This window comes from Dromiciops gliroides, chromosome 1 (assembly GCF_019393635.1).
Source record: "Dromiciops gliroides isolate mDroGli1 chromosome 1, mDroGli1.pri, whole genome shotgun sequence".
Lineage (NCBI taxonomy): Eukaryota > Metazoa > Chordata > Mammalia > Microbiotheria > Microbiotheriidae > Dromiciops > Dromiciops gliroides.
Genome location: NC_057861.1, coordinates 683356601 through 683369673, shown reverse-complemented (window position 1 = coordinate 683369673; position 13073 = coordinate 683356601). Strand labels below are relative to the sequence as shown.

The window sequence follows — 13073 nt, the reverse complement described above, 5'->3', positions numbered from 1 at the left end:
TATCATACATACTCAAGTAGGTATAGTAATATAACTTTGTCCTGAGGGGAGGGGGGCAGGGAGGAAAGGGGAAGGGGAAAGAAGGGAAAGAGGAAAGGAAGATTGGGGGAGGGAGCAATAAAAAGTAAAACACTTTCAAGGAAGATGAAGATGTTCTGCATTACTGCACCAGTATGACATATTGAATTTCTTGATCTCATAGGGAGGGTTGAGGAGGGGGGGGGGGCAGGAAGAAAAATTAAGAACACAGAATTAGCTCAGGGACCCTGATCTCATTGGAGTGGGCTCATGGAGGGAATAGCTTTCATACCCAATAGGAGGGGAAGAGGATAAAGAAGGAAGGGTTAAACAAGGGAGTGCAGAGCAAGGGAGAGGATAGTCAGAAATAAAACACCTCTGAGGAGGAATAGGTAAAAAGAAGATAGAGTAAATGTCATGGGAAGGGAGTGGGATGGAGGGAAATAGTTATGATGATTGATTATAATGGCAAAACGTATGGTACCTACTTTGCTGGGCTTTTATGAAGAAAATTCTCTGTCAAGCTTAAGGTACTATATACAGGTTATGATGAACAGGATACTATCAGAAAAACCTGGAAAGACCTACATGAACTGAAGCAGAGTGAAATGTACTGTATACAAAATAACAGCAATAGTGGGGGATGATGATCTGCTGGGAAGCATGTGGTTATTTTCAGCAAGGCAATGATCCAATATAACCCTGAAGGACTTATGAAGGTGGCAGCCCTTCTGCAGAGAAAGAATTGATGGAAACACATTTTAATTTTTTTTTTCATTTCCTCTTTAACAATTCCTTAATCTGAAGTTTTGGGTTTTTTTGACTGTTTTCTCTCACAACTGGCTAATATGGGAATTTTTCCATGACTACTCATGAATAACTTATTTTGAATTGCTTGAGTTCTTGTGGGTGGGGGGTGGGAATGGAGGTGGGAAGAGAATTTGGAACACAAAGTTTTTTTAAATTGATGTTAAAATTTTGTTTTTACATATACTTTGGAAAATAAAATTCTATTTAAAAAGTCGCATTAAAAATGCTTCAAATCCCTAATAATTAGAGAAATCCACATTTTAAAGTTTGAGGGCCTACCTCATGCCCATCATTTTATTACGGAGAACCAAAAAAAGGTGGCAACTGACAGTTTTTACAGAAGTGATGTGGATAGATATTAATCCACACTTGGTATAGCTATGAACTATTGGGAAAGAAATTTGGAACTATATTGAGACAGTCACAAGTCACTGTGCATACCCTCAGACCCAATGATGCCAGTATTAGATCAATACTACAGGGAATCAAAGAAAAGGGGAAAAGACTCATATATAGTAAAAATAGTTAATAGCAATTCTATCATTTGTAGCAAAGAAATGAAGAATATTTGAATAAATTATGGTACAAGAATTTAATGGAATATCATTGTATTAAAAAAAATGATGACAAATCCAGCCTCAGACACTTGACATTCATTAGCTGTGTGACCCTGGGCAAGTCAGTTAAACCTCATTGCCCAACAAAAACAAAAATTATGACATATGTGTTGTCAGAGAAACCTGGGAAGACTTACAAGAACTGATTCAGAATAAAGTGAGAGAAACAAGGAAAACTATTTCTATAATAATAGCAATGTTGTAAACAAAAATACCTCTGCAAGACTTAAAAATTCTTATTCAGATAGTGACCAGCAAGTATTCTAGAAGATTAATGATACAACTTGATGTTCTTAGGGTTCATAATAAGATATTTATTTTGAGACAGGAAATGTGGGAACTTGTTTACTTAACAATGAATATATGTCACAATTTAAAAAATTATGTTGTTTTCTCTTTTCCTCCCCTCCAATGGAGGTTAGCAGAGCAGATGGATGGTATGGTGTACAATAGAACCAGCAAAATATTAAATATAAATGAAGAAAAGGTATTAGTATTCTTTAATATACAGATGAACAAAGAAGGAAAGACATTTTTGAAAATTACATGTTGAATTTAGTATATATAAACATAAATATATGGAAAAGCAAGCTGTATGTAATAGAATTTTTATGTATGATCATCTTTCTATTCTACTTTATAAATAGAACTGCTTTTTTGGTATATGTTTATTCAGTTAAGGATTTTTTAAAAAGTAAAAATTGTATCTTTTTTAGAGTAAAAGATATTTAAATACTCCAGGAGTGAAGTTATGAGGATTCAAAGTGGGATGGTAGCTGTGTGAGCAGAAAAAAAAACAAAAAAGAAAGATGTTGTGATGGTATAAATGACAAGATGTGGCAATGAAGTGGATATATGGGGTCAATGTGAAAAATGATTCAGGATTACACTGAGATTCAGAGCTGAAGTGACTTGAAGGATTAATGGTAATCTGAACAATAACAGGAAACTTAAAAGAAGGGACCATTTGGAGTGGAAAGATAATGTATTCTCTTTGAGACATGTTAAGAGATACCTATGAAGTATCCAATCTTGCCCTGTCCTCATGCTTTGAAAAAATAAAAAGTAAAAAATAATAACAAAATGCCTTACATTGTCCTTCCATTCTTTCAGGCAATCATCTTACAGTTGTCTTTCCTTTCACTGGTAAACTCTGAGGGAAAAAATTCCATCTATTTTTGCCTTTATCATTTCTTCTTTTAACCACTTCTCAAACACTTGAAATCTGGCCTCTGATGTGACCCCAAATGAAACTGACCTCTCCAGATTTACTGTTGATTTCTTTACCTACCAAATCCTATCATATATTCTCAGTTTTCATGCTTCCTCACCTTTCTAAAGCACTGGAAACTATAGACCTCTATCTCATAGATATTCTGTCTTTTCTGGTTTTTACAACTCTTTTCTCTCTGGGTTTCCTACCTAACTGCTTCATTCTTTTCTCTCATGTATTGGATTCTCTCATTTATCATGTCCTGTGCCCCAGCAGAGTGTATATCCAATGACTCTCTGCTGGACTAATGTACTTTCTTTTCTATTCTTCAAATAAATTTCACTGGACTATCAACATGACCCATGACACAAAAAATAGTGAAGAATCTATGATTTTTACCCAACCATCTCTTTTTAACAGAAGAGAAAATTAAATCCCAGAGAGGTTCAAGTTAATTACCCAAAGTCACAAAAGTATTAAGAAGCAGAGATCGGATGAAAACCCAAATCCTCTGACTCTAATGTCTTTACCCTCTGAAAAGTCTTTACCCTCTGAATCACAGATGCTTCATCTGGGGTTCTATCTGCCAGATAGTATGCTTCATTCATTGAGAGCCCATTCATAGAGTAGCATGGATAAGACTTTTGTTTAAAGAACTTTATATATTCTTAAATTCCATGTGTATGTGTATGTGTGCGTGTATGTGTATTTTAAGAAAGGACTTGTTCTGGCTTATTGACTTGTCAGAAGTGGTTTGGTTTACAAGCTGAGACTTTCTGATCAGAATGTACAGAACTAAAAGTCTCATGTAAGCCAGGAAAACCTTATTGTTATTTGTTCCAGTTTTCTTTGCCTCGGGTTTGGTGGCTCCCCCCTCCCCTTAAGTGCAGCTATAAAATGTTGAGATATTTGGAGAAAGCTAGAAATTTGGGAGGTCTGGACTGCCATTGCTAGTCATCCCCCTGGGATAATATGGTGTTGTAACATGTAATAATAACAACACTTTTTTGTTAGACCTTATGAAATGTTGCCGGCTAGTCCAACTGGGTGAAGTTGGGAACATTTTGTTCTCCTCCTGATTAGGGTGAAGAGAGCTTCTGTTTCTCCTACTGTGCTAGGCACAGAAAGGTAAGATTGATTGCTTCAGGAAGTCAGACATAAAATAGGAAGTAATAAGTCCCCAGCATGAGTAAAATATAACATTTGAGTCAGCACTGAGATGCACAGGATGAAGCATCCCTCAAGGGAATAGGAAAGGAAATGTTAGATAATACAATGGGGTATTCCACCATTCATTTATTGGTAGTCTCTGGCCTCTCTCCAGAAAGTGCTGCATGTAGGTAATCTGATTAGAATGGGATAAAATAATGACATGTACTTTTAGAACACGTTTAACCTTTGCAAAGAGCTTTATGTCTATTTTCTCATTAGATCCTCAAAACAACCCTGAAAGTACTACACATTTTACTGATGAGGAGGTTGAAATTCAGAAAAACCCTGGTCACACACTTATACAATGTCAGAGACAGAATTCAAATTTAAGTTCATTGGAACCTTGATCACGAGCTGGAAAAGACCTTAAACTCCAACCTTATTTTATAGGTGGGTAAAATGTATTCTAGGGAAGTCTAATGATTTGCTTAAGGTCACAGAGATAGTAAGTATCATAAGTGGGATTTGAACTCAAGTCCTCTGCCTCCAGAGTTTGGGGTTTGGTTTGGTTTTGTTTTGCTCTACTATGTTGCCTCCATCCTCTTGTGACTTACCAAAAAAAAAATCCAGAATTCTTTTCCTTATACCATACTAATTTTATGATAGTGATTTAATGCTCACTAAAAGAATTTCAGGGTTTTTCAAATGTTTTTAGTAATTTCCTAGATGATTTACAGGGCATTGTACCTTGCCTTTTAGAGTGAAACAAGAAATTGATTTTATTTTGAAAACTTGAATAAGTATAAGCAAGCTTTGCCTTACCAAATAGAGAAAAGTTGAATATTAACATACATTTTGTACCCAACACAATATCTTTAATGCTCTATGGCATATTCTAATGTCAAGAAACACGCTTTCACTGGGTAAATGGCCATCCTGTAAGGTCCTGTATTTTCTAATACAAGTAGTCACTCTCTGAGTTATGTATGCCCAACTCAGATCATTTATGTGTTAAAAAACAATTAATTGAAGACTATCCCATTAGCTTTTGTGAGATGAATATTACAACCTCTTATCCAGCCCTAGGAGGCTAATTCAGCATTTTTATTGTCCTGACTTGACTCATATTCTAATACTAATATTCCATTATTTTTCATTACAAGTCTTCAGGATTTCAGCTGCACTTGTAGGGTAAAAAGTCTTTCGTGTTTTCATTTGAGGGTCCAACTACTATTTAAAATGTTTCTATGAGAAAACACATTCCAACTTGCAAGCATATGATTTACAAAGAAACTGTTGAAACATAACTCAAAGATCACTGTAGAGCTTTTTCAGTTTATTTTGTTCCATTAAGTGAGCATCCTAGCCATCATAAATAGAATGATATTCAATAAAAATAGGTATTACAGAAACTGATTCTACATAACCAAAAAAGAAAGTCTTGAGAAATGGAATTCAAACAGTTGTTATAGAAATGTTATCCTAAGATCCATGATGGAAAATGATATCTGAAATCCCACAAAAACAATAGCCTCCTTATTGTCATGATTGTCTTTATCATTGTTATCATTATCAACAGCAAAACACAGTTCTGGGCATAGGACATTGCAGGCATAGTAAGGATTCAGTACAAAGTACTTAAAGTAATTTAGCCCATTCTTTAGTGTGTTCTATGTGATGAGCATTCTACTAGATATAAGGAAAAGATATGTAATTTACATAAAACATATACTTGCCTTCATGGATGTCATAATCCCAAAGACAGTATAAAAGAAAAATATAAATAATGATAATGCATGGTGTTTTAAAACAAGAACTTTGCAAAAAAAAAACATTTGAGGGGAATGGCAAGCATAATAGGAAAGTAGAAAGCACTCTTTCTGGATTCAGAGAACTTGGGTTCAAATCCTGCCTCCAATGCTTGCTACTTGTATTACCTTGGTCAATTTATTGTTCAAAATCAGCTCCCATCCAAGGAATATGTACTTATCTAATTAAATGGACCGACCATCCAATTGCTGGCATAGTCTGGACAGTCAGCATTTTTCATTTATTTGTTCTTTTCATATGCATTATCCTGCTGATCTTTTTTTTTGAGTATGCACAGATTTCACTGAGGATGCTTTGTACTCACCCATGACTTAATGCAGTCAGTGTAATATCATCCATTGGTACAATTTTATCATTGGTTGGTAATCCTTCATTATTTTGCATTTCCCAGTATATAATTCAATTAATCAATCAATAAATTAACATACCTTGAGTATAGTGAGAAAGTAATGAAGGCAGCTGGAAGAATGAAAAGACATTGGCCACAAATTTTGAAAAGCCTCAGTTCAGTTTGGAGGAGAGTAGTCGTATATTATCTACTTCTTCCTATAAGCATAGAGATACTGGGGGATAAGTAATCATCAGGGATAGACATGGTGGTTAGTATGTGTTTCATGTTCACATCATCAAGGCCCAGGCAGAGGGCAGAATGGTGGCAACTACTTAACCTATTTTATCGATGGCAAAGTCATGCATGTAAAACAAATACATGACTCTTGGTCAGGCAAGCAGTGACAACAGCACCTGTGTTGTATTTATTTCTATTATTTGTAAAAACTGAATAAGTTATGCTAAAATATCCTTCAAAATGGGAATTACCAATTTCTATATAACAATAACAATGCTCCCATTGTTGTTATTGGTTCCTTCCTACCATTAAGCCTCTAAGGAGAAAGTCTTTCATTTCTGCTAGTCATAACATTGTGTTAAGATTTCCATTCTACTAAAGGAAGAAAGGAGATCAGTGAAGAATCACTAATCAGTACATTTGTGGTAAGCGTTTGGTATCTCATAGGTACTTTTCGGTTGCTGGCCATATCTACACTATACTGTTTCTATTCAAGTTGTTAAGGGCTAAAATTCTAGCTAAACTATCTAAAATATCTAATGAGTGGTCGCCAATAAATTATAAGCTTTAGCAAGAGTTAGGCTTTTAAGCATTTATTAAGGCGAGTAAGAATTTGGTAAAGAGAGAGAAAGGCCTACATTCATCTATCTATTAAAGGGAGAGCACGTTTCTAGCTCTGCTCTCCGCCAGAGTCCTCAGGAAAGAGCGCGAGACTGAGTGCCAGTCTCTTCCTTCTTCCTCCCACTAGCAAACGTCACTTCCTGACGCCAAAGAAAAGATGCATGTTCTTGCCCTTAAAGACCTTCCTTTCATGGCAGAACTTTTCTACAGTAAGTCTCCAGCAGGTGGCGTCATTCCAATCTTTACAAAGCAATCATCTCCATCTCTTCCCTAATGGTATCTTAAACTGTCAGGAACCAACCGGGGCTATAACTAGAAAGCTTTTACCTTCCCTTGTCTTGATCTAGACCTCCACTGGGAGGAAGCTAGGTGGAATCAGGAAGTATGAGTTGAAATTTAGTCTTTCTCAGATTGTATTCGTGTGACTATGGGCACATGCCAACTACCATACCAAACAACCAAAAATCACCTGACGTCTATCTAACTTAGTTTCCTCAACTATAAAATGTGGATAATAAAAGCACCTACCCCTCAGGGTTATAAGGATCAAGTGAGAAACTATTTGTAATATGCTTAGCCTAGTGGCTGTGGGTGCTTAATAAAGGGTTGTTTCTTTCTTTTCATCTTTCTTCCCAGCTACCTCAAAGCTGTGTATTCTGTATGACATCATTTTCATCTCCCCTTTAATATGTTGAATTCCTTTATTAGAATCTAAGATTTTTTAGAGCAAATATTATCTTTTTTATTTTTGCTATTATTTCTATCCCTATAACTTAACACATGGCCTGCTTAAGTAATAAGAACGTAAATGCTCTACCTATCTATTTATCTTTCCACAGTTAAAATAGGATCTGGACTTCAAGGACTTTGGTTTAATTCTGATTTTGCCACTTACTCTTTGTGTGACTTTTGGAAAGTTATTTTACATCTCTTGGCTTCAGTTTCTTCATCTGTAAAATTAAAAGATTGTAGTATATTACTATTAAGGTTTCTTCCAATTCTAAAACTATGATCCTATGGTATGGAAACTATCACAGTGGAAGTAATATGTCTACAGTAAACTGTATCATCCCCAAAACATTCATAAACATGATTACAATGCAAAATTGAACTAATTTGCATTCTTTAACTGATGTATTTTTGTTATCATTTATAGTAGATAATCTATGATGAGTCCCTAAATCTCATTCTGTGATGTGCCAAAATGCTTCTGGTATAAAAGAAGAATGACTGGATTAGATTAGGTGATTAGGTACACATCAAGGAATTTTGTACTTGGAGGAATACTATCTTGAGAATTTTTTTTTCAGGGCAATGAGGGTTAAGTGACCTGCCCTGGGGTCACACAGCTAGTAAGCGTCAAGTTTTTGAGGCTGCATTTGAACTCAGGTCCTCCTGAATCCAGTACTGGTGCTTTAACCACTGTGCCACCTAGCTGCCCCCTTATCTTGAGAATTTCAAGGAATTTTTAAAACATATCTTAAGAGGAGAGGATACCAAAATAAATTTTAATTTAAAGCCACTAGGCTAAGCATATTACAAATGGTAATATCCTTATGATAACCCAAAGTAGTAGGTGCTTTTATTATCCACTTTTTATTTATATAATTTTAAAAAGCAAGGTAAAGAACATCAACAATTACTAACTTATCTTGCAACTTTTTTATCTCTAAGAAGCTTTGTGTGACACAAAGTAGTTGCTTAATTAATGTGTGTGTGTGTGTGTGTGTGTGTGTGTCTGTAGGATCCCTTCATAAAAACATGAAGAAACACGTAGGTTTTTGAACACTTTTCTACAGGAAACCATATCTTTATAAACACACACTTGAATGAAAGATGTCAAATAAAATTCTAGACCATGTTGGGTTATTTTTTTGAACATTATAAAAATAATTTAAATCATTAAAGAAAAATGCAAACTTAAGCCATCTTCCAATAAGGGGACTCTTATGGAAATGCTAAAATTATACAATGTTCCTGGATAAATCCAAAAGAATGATACACTTTGTTTACTATCCTTATATAACATTATGTGAGACATAAGCCTCCAGGCCAACTGAAAATGTTTGTCAAAGTCAAAGAAAATGAAGTCCTTTAAAATGTATCCCCAGCCTGTTTTTCCAGACTGATGACAAATGATTCCCTCTTACACTATGTTCCAGTCAACCTGGCCTACTTTCTTTTCCCAATACACTGTTAAGGGCTAAAATTCTAGCTAGTCTGTCTAAAATATCTAATGAGTGGTCGCCAATAAATTATAAGCTTTAGCAAGAGTTAGACTTTTAAGCATTTATTAAGGAGAATAAGAATTTGGTAAAGAGAGAGAGAAAGGCCTAGATTCCTATCTATTAAAGGGAGAGCACATTTCTAGCTCCCTTCTCCGCCAGCGTCCTCAGGAAAGAGCCCCAGAGTCAGCGCCAGTCTCTTCCTTCCTCCTCCCACGAGTCTGCGTCACTTCCTCCCCGCCAAAGAAAAGACTCCTGGTCTTGCCCTCAAAGACCTTCGCTTCATGGGCAGAACTCTTCTACAGTAAGTATCCAGCAGGTGGCGTCATTCCAATCGTTACAACACTGTATTCTATCTCTAGACTCCTTAATTTTGTATATGCAGCCTCCATACCTGGAAAGTTTTCCCTCTTTACTCCAACCTATCAAAATCATTAACTTGCACCAAAATTCAGTTCAATTTCCATCTATTTCAAGAGACCTTTTCTGATTCACCCAGTTAATAGGGCCTCCCTCCTATCCCAGGCCCTATTTATTTTATAAATATCTTACATTAATTTATCTGGGAATATGTTTTAGCACTCTAGAAGATTTTAGGCTCCTTAAATAAAGGAAAAGTCTTTCTTGAATCTTTGTATCCCTAATTCCTAATTACAGTATGTACTTAAGAAATTATAATTGATTGGCTAACTGATTACGGTATTGGTAAAGGATCAAATGGATTAGGGTTTCTTTTTGTAAGAAAGGGTCATCCAGATGAATTTGTTTACAGATGACACTGTGTTGTTTGCGTTAACTCCTAGAACTTTAGAGAGTTTCCTAAGTGAGCTATAGGATTATTCAAGATAAATTAGTATAACAATCCAAGCTGGATATAAGAAATTTACCAATGAAAATTGCTATACTTTTTTTTTTCTGTTCACTGTTTTCCTTTTAAACAATTGTACTGATTTTATTTGTGCTAACAAAAACAAACAACAACAAAAAAAAACCTTTTCAATTTCATATACTTGTAATGCACTATCTAATCTATTATCCACTATTGAATGATTTTTGAAAATATGGTATTGTGAGAAAATAATGGGATTTGGCAGGGCCAGGGGCCCACCTGAAGATTGATTTGGAATTGATTGAATTGGGTAATACTGACTGAGAGAATGACTGAGAATCTACTTAAGGTTGATTAAATTGAGACCACACCTGGCAAGCCCTGAGTGGGGTGTTGTTTTCAGAGGCTGTGAACTATGACATCAACAGGAGACCATCCTCAACCAATCAGCGTGAAGGATGGCCCTTTCCGGGGAGGGAGACAGGAATTACCCAGGGAGGCTTACTCCCTGGCTCTGCCTTCTTTCCTTCCAGGAACCTCAGGTTGGTGGCTGAGGGAAGAAGCAAAAGGAGTTGATTCTGAATCCTAGGGTAGATAGGCTTTGGCTTTCTTTCTGAACTCCACGTGTTTTATCTTTACTAACTTCTAATATAATTTAATAAATACTTAAGGACCAAACACTGTTGCTGAAGTTTCTAATTTATAAGTAAATCCTAGCTAGTTTCCCCCACACACTGTGGGGGTGGGGCAAGTAAGGACACACACATTAGATGTTATTGGTCATAGTTTCTAGGTTTTTTGACTTGGTCTAGATTTCAAGAAAGTGAGTGATTCTTAGATTCATTCTCCTTGAACTGATTTCTGTGTGAATTATTTCTGATAGCAGATTTCTTGAATTTTTAAAATACTTTTACAAATTTTTAAGTTGGTTCTGATATTGTTTAGCTTCCTTGAGCCATTATGTTCCTTTTTTTCCATTATTATTTTAAGGCAGCCTGCTTCTTGGGTCAGATATTTGACCTTTTATTCTGTAGGATTCTTCTACATCTCAGAAGCATCTTTAGAGCATCTCTGGCCAGATCACTGATAGATGTTAGTCTTCTTTTTCTGTGCTAGCACTGACTTTCTTGTCAGGGCCCCTTAGCAGGGCCCACATATTTTTTGGTGTGTATTTATATGAATTATGAATTATCATAATCTCAAAAGAATCAAAATTGTGGGTGGATAAAATGATAAATAACAGAATATGGCGATGTGCAAATAGGCTGAAGCATATTTCCAGTAGTGACCTATATGCTGGAAACACTTTGAGGTATTTAATTGAGACAATATATAATCAGAAAAGAAGATAATTATATGATATGACCCAGATGCACTGTATTTTGTCTATGATGACCCTGGGAAGTGAGCAAGAAGAGATAGGTAGTCTACATACTGCCCTGGTACACGTAAAATTTTATAAAAAAAACAGGCACAGACATTCTATTGAATCTATCTTTTGTGGACAAATCATGGATGAATATAAAGTATCACACAGGATGAGAATACTCTAAGCACTCAGATCTCAGATTCACTGAAGTGTTGAAAATTGGAAATCACCCAGCCCAAAGGACTACAGTAAAGTAGAATAGCCACACATTCAATAACACAGTTATTTGTTAAAATGTTTGAGATTGAAATAATGGAATTTATACTTTATATAAAAATATAAAACATTCAGTCAATATTTATTGAATATCTACTATGAAGGCACACAGTGAGACATTGGTATTAAGGGTTCAGAGGACAGACAGATAATTTCTTCCTAGGGAAAATTTCATGGATAAGGTGTCACTTGAGCTAGACCCTGAAGTATGATTAGGAAGGATTTAGTTATTAGATATAGTGGAATGCGGAATTCCTGACTCAAAGAACAATGTGAACAAAAATACAGAATCAGGAGAGAACAGCACATAAGCCAAAGAGGGGCTGGGGGTAGGGGTAAATGGCAAGCATATCAATTAAGCAGAAGAGGTTGGTACATGATAAGGGTAGTATGAGAAAAGGCTAGGGAAGTCTCAATTTTAGACAGCCTGAAAAGTCTGGATATGATATGATAATAGAGAGTTAGTGTTACAAAAGCTTTTTTGAGAAGGAGACTGATATGATTAGAACTATGCATGAGGAAAATTATCTGATAGTGTTCTTTACTACTGTTGTGTCTCCTTGTGATGTCCATATGACTCTGTACTGTTAGTCTGCGTCAGTGGACCGCAAATTTTGCAGGTTTGAACCACACACTGAAGATTACATTGATGCCTTCTTGACTCATGGCTTTGAGTACAGTCTCTGTACAAGATTATCTCTGCTTTCTGAGGAATAGATTAGCTAAGAGTGGAGTGGCATATCACCTTTTGTATGCTGATACTTAGTGATTAATTCTTGGGTATTTTTAATTCATAAGAGAAAATGCAGATATAAAATGGCCCTCAAACCTGTGTGTCCACTTCTACTTCTATAGTGTTAGTGAGAGGAAAGGGGCAGAAGGCATTAAAAATAACACAGCTTTGAGGGGGGCAGAGCCAAGATGGCGGAAGAAAGGCTATGATTCTCCCAGCTCCTGAAAACCTGTCCACATACCTCTAAAAATAATGCCATAAGCCAACTCTTTGAGTAGCATAGCCCACATGAGAACATAGCGAGACTCTTTTCCAGCCAAAGATGGATTAATTAGGTGATTCGGATCACCTGAAGTTTGGGGTGAGAGAAGAACACAAAGTATGGAGCAGTATCAGCCTCAAGCAGGCAGCACCTCCAGAGCCTCAGAATCTCCAGCTACTTCTTCTGAAACTTACCTTGTGGACCAGTGAGGGGGTCCAATGGTTGGTGGAAATAGCTGAGGTATCTGCTAGAACTGGGGGGGGGTGCCCACATTCTGAAACAGCAAGAAAACTCTAAGGAAAACCACCCAGTTGGGGAGGGGCACAGGTGTGCCAAGCTTCTAACCGTAGAGAATCAGATTTCAATCAGACTTCCATTTCTGGGTCAAAGAGAAAGCAGCCATGGGTACTCACTGGCCAGGCAGGTTGAGAAGAAGCCCAATCACCCCCTGGGCCACACTATAGCTTGGAACAGTGTGTTGTAGAAGCAATGCTATACTTTAAGGAGTTAAAAGCCAAGAAATAGGGGATCAAGATGAGTAGGAAAAGAA

The 13073-nt window shown here is 36.3% G+C and overlaps 1 protein-coding gene across 1 annotated transcript in view; it reads right to left on the bottom strand.

Annotated features, from left to right (window-relative positions):
• LOC122753596 (CCR4-NOT transcription complex subunit 9-like) overlaps window positions 1-12796 on the bottom strand; it is a 146769-nt gene extending 133973 nt beyond the window's left edge. The window contains 2 exon segments of the mRNA XM_044001107.1: window positions 12503-12610; window positions 12718-12796. Of these exon segments, the coding sequence (XP_043857042.1) occupies window positions 12503-12610; window positions 12718-12796 (187 nt within the window).
• Between the last annotated feature and the right edge of the window lie 277 nt (window positions 12797-13073).